The 9,790-nt window shown below is 41.5% G+C and overlaps 1 protein-coding gene across 1 annotated transcript in view; it reads right to left on the reverse strand.

The window, feature by feature from the left end:
- Nucleotides 1-9,790, reverse strand: part of polrmt (polymerase (RNA) mitochondrial (DNA directed)) — a 56,475-nt gene that overhangs the window by 41,577 nt on the left and 5,108 nt on the right. The window contains exons 5-6 of the mRNA XM_008300496.1: nucleotides 5,015-5,201; nucleotides 2,447-2,596 (exon numbers count right to left, since the gene is read on the reverse strand). Coding sequence (XP_008298718.1) covers nucleotides 2,447-2,596; nucleotides 5,015-5,201 — 337 coding nt within the window. The remainder of the gene's footprint in view (nucleotides 1-2,446; nucleotides 2,597-5,014; nucleotides 5,202-9,790) is intronic.

Below are 9,790 nucleotides of genomic sequence, written 5' to 3' on the forward strand. Positions count from 1 at the left end.
AGATACTGGCCCAGTGGAAATTGTTGTCGGGGTGCATGAAACATATCAATCATTGATCATCATTCACAACCCAGTGGTTTAAAGTTGGGAGGAAGAGATGAGCAGTTTGGGAAATAATGCATGAGCAAAATTGTTTTTTTAGGAAGCCAGAACCAGCAGGTGTTACTATCTCAAATGTATTACTCAAAAGATCTACATCTGTTCTTTCTTTTTTTTTTTTTTCAGTGCTTAGAAGTTTGGAACAACTGGCAATGATAAAATACCATTTAATCAAGCCTCTTAAATGTTTTAAGCAGCATATAATTAAGCTAAAGATAGTCAATACAGACGAAAAACATTTAAGTTTAGCGGGAGAAATGATACGATTTGCCTGCAATCAGTTGCATGTGTGACCCCTGATCTCTGATTACATCGCAAATCCACATCTCTTGAGATCAAGCCAGCATGAAACCGAGGCAGACAGGGCTCAGACGGTTAGTTCATTTTTATTTCTGACTCAGATGTATTCTTAGAGCTACACTGGCTGTAGAAATTGTGTACTAGAGAAAATGAGACACATTCTGTAGCTGCGATTTAGGAGCTGATAGCTCAAACAGACAACACTCTTCAACGGTTAATGTCGCCACAGCAATGATGCTGAGTGTCGGGAAATAAGCTGCATTAAAACCGCACTGATCAGGATCACTGTGAATCATCTACAGCTACAATGTGTATTCAACGTCGCTAAAAATGTCCACAGAAAATCTCTTTCAAAACAGAAACCTTATGCTTAACATCAAACCATATTCAAGGTGTGGCCTCGACTGACTCGCCGTTTAGTTTGAATGCAAAGTGAAGCCTTGAGTGTACAATTAAGACTGGAAACAGAAACAACCAGTCTCTGCAAATGCAACCAGCCTACTGGCTACAAGTCACACTGCATGTCATATTCCATTTATTTCTTCTGCACAAACAACGAAATCTGTAAGCCAAGCTGTGTTTTGTTTTTCTCTTTATGCTAAGCTATGCTAATCACCTGCTAAATTCAGATTTGTGATGAGGACACGAGACTGGGATGAATCTTCTCATCTATAGCAACTATAAACTCATTTTACTACAGAAGAATTTGATGATGACTGTCTGCACTGCTTCAGATAACATTTATTAAAATATCCAACATTTAATGTGGTGATTTCCTCCAGGCTAACGCTCAGGCATCTGCATTGGCTGCTGATGACTTCCATGCCTGCTGTAATAAAAAAAGACTTTAACTGTGATCATTATTAATGTCTTATTACACATCTGCACACTAAATCATTTTGGTCTCTATGCAGAATAATCTTCACTTGGCAAAATCTACAGAGTTAAAGTTTCGCACCAGCTAGAAAGTAGAGACTCAGTCATATTATCGTTCTTTCTCATTTGAAGTTCAGCAGTCATCTAAACCAATACTGCACTGTGCGCTCACATTCTAGTAAATTTTTAATCCAATGTGCTTTACTTGCAGAATTAAATCTGCTTTTTAAACCAGGCTACAGCTGTACTCGCGTTTTTTTGTTGCGCCAAAGTAAAACTGTGCAGGACTGTTGCTGATGCTCTCTCCTCAAGTCTTGCTCAGTCTGACTGAAACTGAGACACAGTCTGGATTGTGAATAGAGAGGTGACTATGCATTCTCCCCAGAGGCCTCCATTACAATACATTATTATTCTGCCCTGGCTGTCTGTAAATGCTTCCTGACCACCAGGGACTCTCAGCCTGCTCACTTCCCACATAGCCCATCTGCAGAGGCAGGCGAGCCAGGCTGGACTGTAAATGCCAGAGTTGGCAAGTAAGGCACACCAGAGGAATAGGATGTTTCTTCTTCTAACCTGCCGGGCCTTGACGCTTTTTTTTTTCTTCAAAGTTTATCAGAGACACAAAAAAGAAAAAAATAAATCAGTAAACCATCAATTCGTAAATGGAAATATATATTATAACTACTTCAAATAAAGCAGAATACTGCCAAGATGTAAATTCACCCGCTACAGGCTGTATATTACAGTGTGCCAGTACGCTGTGCTTTGCTGGAAATCTGCAGGCTTCTTTGTAATTTGAAAGGGATAAATCCTCAGCACAAAACAACAAAAAGCAGCTGAAGTTCTTCCGACACAAAGGAGGCAATCTTTTCTTTTCAGCGAGGAAAAACAGGTGAGATATGTGTTTTTCCCTAAAAACACGACACTCACTAACAGCGCTATTGTAGATACAGCTTACCATTCATCTCAGACTCCACATCAACAAAGGCGGATTAGGGTTTTAAGACAAAACCATTTATTATTAAACCACGAACTCTACCTTCTCCGTTTCATAGCACGCCGCTTTTGACGGAATTTGTCGACTTCGTGCATCGCAGAACAATGAATATACAATTCTGGCAGTCAGTTTTGAAGACGAAGGTGAAGCGATGCAATGGGAGGATTTATTTACCATTTTGGCCATGTTTTCGGTGACTGGCTTGGCAGCTTCCACAGAGTCGATGGTGACAGTGCAGGCCTGCTCCACGTTGAGCTGACATTTAAAACGCTCCTGGAGCTCCTCCTGAGTGAAGTCCAGCTTTGGGTAAGTGTGGTCTGCCCTCTGGAAGAACAAAAAATCAGACAGACAGAAAGAATGTTTATATACAAGTGAGAACCTTTCTTTCCTTGGGCTTAACATCCCAAACTCGACACCTTGAGCTTGTTTTATGCTCTTGAATGTTTCTTCCGTTACAACTGAAAAAGCATCTTGGAGGTGAAACATCTTAAAAAGAAGTCCTGTTGTTCTTTACTGAAGCTCCTTGGATTACAACAGGGGTGTCGACATCCGGTCCTCGAGGGCCGCAATCCTGCATCTTTTAGATGTGTCCTTCTTCCAACACACCTGATTCAAATGATCAGGATCGTTATCAGACTTCTGCAGAGCTTGATGATGAGCTGATCATTTGAATCAGGTGTGTTGGAAGAGGAAAACATCTAAAACATGCAGGACTGTGGCCCTCGAGGACCGCAGTTCGACACCCCTGGACTACAACAACCTGGATGACTGAGAAGTAAACCCTACTGTAACTCCTCTACTTACTTTTAAGCAAGTCTCCACCAACTAAATGCGAGTTGTTGGTACACAGTCCTGAAATTAGCATCGCCTGAGACACTGAATTCAGGCTGAGTGAGTAAAGGCCAAGTCATAAAGCCATCTCAGCCTCCCTGCCAAGAGTGTGCTAATCTGAGTTTCAGTGTCACGAGTTGTGGCTCAGTGTTGCTGAAACAAAACAAAGAGTTCATTATTCTCAGTCTAATATGATGTATTCACATGCCCGGCGCTTTATCAAGTTAGCAGACCTCTAATGCGCTGCTTGTTACACCACATTAGGCCGAAGGGGCTTCCACCGACAGAGTGACGAAGTAAGACCTCCCAGATACTGGTAAACGTCTCGCTCAAAGGGATAAAATGAGCTTCAACAGCCAATTATTGTTCACAGGGATAGCGAACCACGGCAAAATCTATCATCGGTTTAAGCCGCAGACAGGTGATTGGCCTGAATCGATGAATTACGGCGCTAAGGACCTTAACTCGTAGACAGCAGACAAGATATCGTTGCAAAGCTTCAGATAATGTGGCGCATGTGACAGCTTTTGAACAATGAAACATCTTCAGAAGAAAAAAAAAGAAAGGTGCTAACAAGTTGTTATCAGTCGACAGGGCTGAAATCAATAGATGGCTAGCTAAAAATGTGCCGGCATGATCGCATTACAAAAGGCAAAGTTGCAGCTTCTAGTGTATGAAGGACAAAAAAATGATCAGCTGCAAACTGTCGAAGTACAGAAATGCGATTTTAAGGGAATACTGAATGGGTTACATTTTCTAAACCACACACTAATGTTGTGCTCTCTGGGTGGAACAACAAAGTTTGGCCAGTAAAGTAAGTCATAAGGTAAGCAATATTTAAAATATATTGATAAAAAGCACAAATTTAGGCCACTTTCCTGATGAAAAAATCATTAAATGAGAGGATCCCACACAATCTCTGATGACGAGTTGAAACTAGATCAAACTGCATTTTGTACGATCTACAGCTTCATCAAAATTCTATCTCACACCAACAAACAATATTCTAATTAGATTGTGCTTCTGCTGCTAACACTGATTCAAAAATCCTCCAGAGACCATGCGGTCTGCTGTTCTGTTATCTTGCGGGCCAGTTATTTGGACAGCCTTTAAGCCACTGCCAAAAAGTCAAAGTCAGATTCAGACAAACAACTGAGCTACCTTCACAAACGCAATCAGAGTCAGCGGTAATGAAGCGGTGACATTTGACCTGCTTCGAGTGTGACTAAGTGGCACAATCACATATATGGTAAGCCCTCGTCTTATAAATATATGACCTGCTGATTGCTAACACTGCACACATCAATAAGACCAAAAGAGGGAACCAAAAATATGTCACTCGGATGAAAGTGAATGTGGCGCACGGACTGAGGCTAAAAATACGACTATTGTACAAAAAAGCTGTTAATGAATCGTGTGAGAATCGCGAGGAGAAGGGAGGTGGGAAAAAAGGAGGAGAGGTGAGAGGAAGAGAGGCAACTAAAGCAGAGGACCCATTAGAAAGCAGAGCTGGCTCACTATAAATAGGCCAGTGCCTGTCTGGCTGTGAAGGGGTGACAATCAAATCTTTCGTAGTCACGCTGGAGCCTTCTGACAGCTTCCCCAGCTCTCTGGTGCTTTGACTGGCAAAACATACACAGGAGTCAGCCTTAAAAAATAATTCCTGTCTGTGTAAAGCTGCGCTCGCTCGCTGTCTACACTAGCTCTCTTAAAAAATGTAAAGATTTTGTGAAATCCACACATGATCCTTTTAAAGTAGCAATGGTTGATTCAAATAAAGATCTCAAAGACCAACCAACAAGACTTAAATATACAGAATCAGTCATGTTAGTGGAACAGGTGGTCTTTTTTTCTGTGGACCAAACACACCCTTCATCATCTTAAGTATGCTAATAAAAAAAAGGCTAATACCTGTGTGTAGTAGTCCTGAATCAGCGGCGGGCAAGAATGGCTCGTTGGCTGGCTGGCGCTGGGCTCGAAGTTGGGCTTTACGGTGCGTATGGCCTTCAGCAGCATGTCCCTCTCGTCTCGGCGGAACACGCACTGGCTGAAGAGATCATCCACAGACAAGCCGTCTTCCTCCATCTGGATCAAGCACCTGGATATACAGAGTCAGTCGATGAGGTTTTTAATGGCCCTTAAGCAGGTTTCAGCCATGATACATCAGCAGGAGAGCAAGGAGTCCTCATCAGAACTCAACAAGGACTTTGCCAGGCTCTTGGATTTAAGTCCATTAAATATGGAATATAATAACAATTATATGGATAATTCTCTAACACTCATCCTCTTCCATCTCTTGCCAACAGGAGAAACACAAACACTCGGTTAGCAGCTTATTAAGTACACGTTGCCGAAACCAATAGTTTAATCCAACAGTCCTGCAATAAATCCTGCTCTCGTAGAGGTTACAATGTTCACTTTGTGTTGAACCTCTCTTACGGGAATGTTAATATAAATGTTTAGTCAGTTTGGAGACTGCTGTTTGTGGTGCTGTTGAGCTAAACCGAATGCAGCTTCAACAAAAAGTGAACTTTTGAACCTTCATGAAGGCTCGATTTATTGCATGGTATGGGCTAGTTGTGCCTATTAAACTGCCAACCGTATGTGTGTGTGTGTGTGATACTATATAACAACCGATTAGGAAAAACCTACTTCCAACTCTATGGAAGAATGTAATTACTATACCTCTTCTTTCCATTAGATTAGCCAGCAAGCTTGTCAGCATACCCACCCCATCGGAGGACACAAGAGGAACATTTTCATTTATGTGGGAGATTATGGTTATTATGACGGATCAGGCCTTGGATGCTTATCACAAGTTGCGAGTTCGTAACCTTTTGACCTGCCTGTTGATGTGGGAACGGGGCTAAGATAATCACAACTTGCTGGGTCTCTGATTAATTCAGCTTTAAAAAAAAAAAAAAAAAAAAAAAAAATCCCTCTTGTCTGCTGGATCATTGTATATGTCTCTTCTACTCCGATCGACAGTTGCAGAATATCAATTTGAGCATTTGCATTGACAAGCCTTCTGTGAGACTCAAAATATGAGTTTGATCAAGAGGCAGATGGCCACTGACGACATCAGTGAAATGTTTATTTAAATAGAATCTCCTAGAGATCTCGGAGAGACAGAGCACAGTCTCCATGACTGGACTGCACAATGCAGATAATGCCAATGTGCCACCAGCCCCTGGAATACAAATGAGAAGCGTAATGACATGATTATTCCATAACTCAATTTGATACATGATACCTAAGAAGGTCTGTGTATTAATATTTCAGGCTGATGAATCTCCATTCTTTTGTGATTAGTGGGATTCGGGGGTTAAAGTGACAAATATTTTGTCTGAGTAAATTATTTATGGGTTTTGAAATGCAGTTTTATTCGGCTGTGCACTGATAAATCGAGCTATTTCATAAACTGTTCCTACCTGAAAGCCTAACATTAACTGGAAGCACACTGCAAAAGCACAGGTGCTATAAATTATACAAATATAACAGAAAGTAAGAAATCATATCATTAAAATCATATTTCACACATGGATCCAGTGCATGTTGGCTTAACTGGATGAGAGAATGTCATCCAGATACTTCATACTTGAAAAAAAAACTGAGATTTTTGTTGCTATATAAATAAAAATGAATGGAACATGTACAGTTTACAGCATGTCTTACGCGGCTAACATGTTTGGATGCACTGCTACCTAGAGGTCAACAGCAGAACTGCATGTCTAGGCCAAGGCACAGCAGTGAGGAAAACCCATTTGTCACCTACCACAGAGGATAACAGCTCTGCTTCACCCCACACACCTTTTACTCAAGACAATTATAATTAACAGCAGGCTAATTAGCATCTGGAGGAAACCCTGGCTCAGCAGCTCATACTTATTTAATCTAATCAGAAGTGAGTCTTGCACATCATTAAAAAAAACAAAACAAAAGGAGGCATTGTAATGAAAGACGCTGTCATATGTGCTGGTGGAAGTTAGGCATGTGCCGTTTGGAAATCTGTCTAAAGCGAGCCAAAGAGGTCACATTTTTTTTGGAGTATTTTCATTCATGCCTCGGAGTCTCTTGTGATGCAACGTGCAATTTTGGTCCGAGTAAATGAGAGAGCCCCGAACAAAGACGGGATTAGTCTGGGTGCTGGCAGTGTGGTCCACAGGAACAAAGAAGGCAGAGAGGTTGAAAGATAGAGCATAATCAGCCTGGTGACTGCTCTGCTGCACCCCGGGGAACGTAGAGCTCTGGAGGACACAGCAATTACAAAAGGAAAACTTAAAGGGATAAGTAAGTGTGTGTGTGTGTGTGTGTGTGAGAGAGAGAGAGAGGAAAAGGAAGCAGGCTGGTATGTTGAGGGCAAGGGATGCTGTCGGGGGAGACTTCGATATTAGGAGCAGTAGTCGGGCTGTAATAAAGGGGGAGACATCAGAGCGAAAGAAGGGTCCGGCCGACAACAAACAAATTGAGCGACAGAGAAAACGACGACGGTGAGGAAGAGAAAAGAGAGGCCGCTTAGACGGAGCCGGAGTGCACCACTGCAGAACAACAATGTCATATAAGCATCAGCTTACAGTGATCGATGAGCCAACCAGATACCCACCCCACTGCCCTGCCACCTGTCCCGCTATTGGACCGCACCGCATAGGCCGATGTCCCCAGAGTCCAGGGGGAAAGTATGAGTGTGTGTTTTTCTGTGTGTGTGGTGGACACGGCTGAGGCTGGTAATATTCTGAAGATAATCAAGCCTGGAAAGTGGTGATACCTCATTAGTTCACGACAACATCGTGCTGGATTAGTGGGCTATTTTTCATGATGTGATTAGAAATTAGCTTCAAAGACTATGAAGGTCAAACATTTGCAGGACTGAAGGTTGTTAGGTGAGTCATCTAACATCAGACACCGACAGCAATTCAAATGGTTTCTGTCAACTCATAAGCTCAATAAATTTTATACGAACGTGCAACCTCTGTGCCCTGTCGTTTTTTTCCCCCCTGCTGTAATAACTCCAGAGTAATGTTAGACCCATTAGAAAAAAAAACAAGAAAATCCAATACGAGCCGTGCCACTGGCCGGGCAGCAGGCCAGCTGATTGCATTTTGTATCGGTTGCCATCAAACAGGCGTACAAAGCTGTGACACATGTAGTCTTCTCCTAAAGCTGAGAGCCGTGCCCGGTAGGTTTATGTGTGCTGGATGTCATGCAATAAATCAAGCAGGCCAATTAATAACACTTAACAGCGATTTGTCAGGATGACCCAGTTTTCTGCTGTGACAAAAGTTGGCTACCGGCTGTCAAGGTTGTCCTTGATGGAAAAAGTTGCACAGTGCAAAAAGAAAAAAAAAAAAGAACTTAAACACATCACAATGCATGACAGTACAGTTCTGCTGCATGGTAACAATTTAATTAGTCGGAGCCAACCTCATTATTCATACTGTGTCAGCAGGCTGCCACCAAAACAATTTTAAGTGGCCTTGTGAAAGTAACACTAATTAATACAGAGACTTTCACGATTGGAAAAAAAATAAATAAAAATTACCAAACAGTCATGTCACGCTGGGTTGCCGTGGAAACCAAATCAGTGATGAGGACAAGGAATAGGAAATAAGGCTGAAAGTGTCAGGAGTACTGGTAGCTGTCAGCTCGGTACAGGAGAGACACTGAATATTGTGAATCACTCCAAATAAAGCTTTCCTTTGTTCTGAGGCGACACGAAGGACAACTTCCAGTCAAGATGCTGCCATTACAGCCGAGTGGAACTTTAATCATCTCTCTGCTAAACAGACAAAATAACAATAACAGACCAGAAACGAAGAGCAATTTCAAAGAAGGATCAAAAAAAAATGAAATTCAAGAAATATAAAAAGAAAAAAATGAAATTTTTGATGAACTGGACAGATTTTAATCCCACAGCCGATTAAAGATCACGCTGCTTTGTAATCCACATGAGACTGAACACTGCTATGCTGCAGCTCCCATTTCCTACGAGTGAGGCTTTAATTCAACAATAGCTTAAAAACTGAAACATCAGTTATAAAAACAACAAGCACATGTTGGCATTATGGAGAAGAAGTCTACTTTATTGACAAGTGTTACTTCACCTATCAGGGGTGACCTAAAAACAGTGCATCATGGGTACCGAGACCCAAAGGATTGTGGGTTTACTACACAGTCAGCTCCTATATTATACATTACACATATATTGGCGCTTCAAGGTTTATCACCAATTTAAAGTCTTTTACTCATCATTGTTTGTTGTACTCTCGTGCTGGATGGTCAGATTTGACCACACGAAGAAAAAAGACTGGCACATTTTAATTTATAAATGTATTTTAGGCTTGCTTCCGCGTTATTTACAGGTTTTTATTTGTATAAAAGCTGCAAGTGGTTACAGTTTGGATCTACTGTTGCGGTCTGTTCCCAAGACTAGAACTGATTGAGGAAAGAAAGCTTTTAAATTCGCTGCTCCCTCTACCTGGAACACTTTACAAAAAGACCTGAAACTTCAAGAGCTGGTTGCTTTAAATACTTTTGAAGTGGTTATAAATGACTTGGAGGCAAAAACACCAGTCTGTAGATGTTTTGACAGATGATTATTTTGCTAGTTGTGTTTTCAATCTCTGCTGCTATGTTGATTTCTTATCTTCATAATGTAATCACAATATATTATGAGTATGATGTCTGTGT

Source organism: Stegastes partitus, unplaced genomic scaffold (assembly GCF_000690725.1).
Source record: "Stegastes partitus isolate 25-593 unplaced genomic scaffold, Stegastes_partitus-1.0.2 Scaffold33, whole genome shotgun sequence".
NCBI classification, from domain to species: Eukaryota; Metazoa; Chordata; class Actinopteri; family Pomacentridae; genus Stegastes; species Stegastes partitus.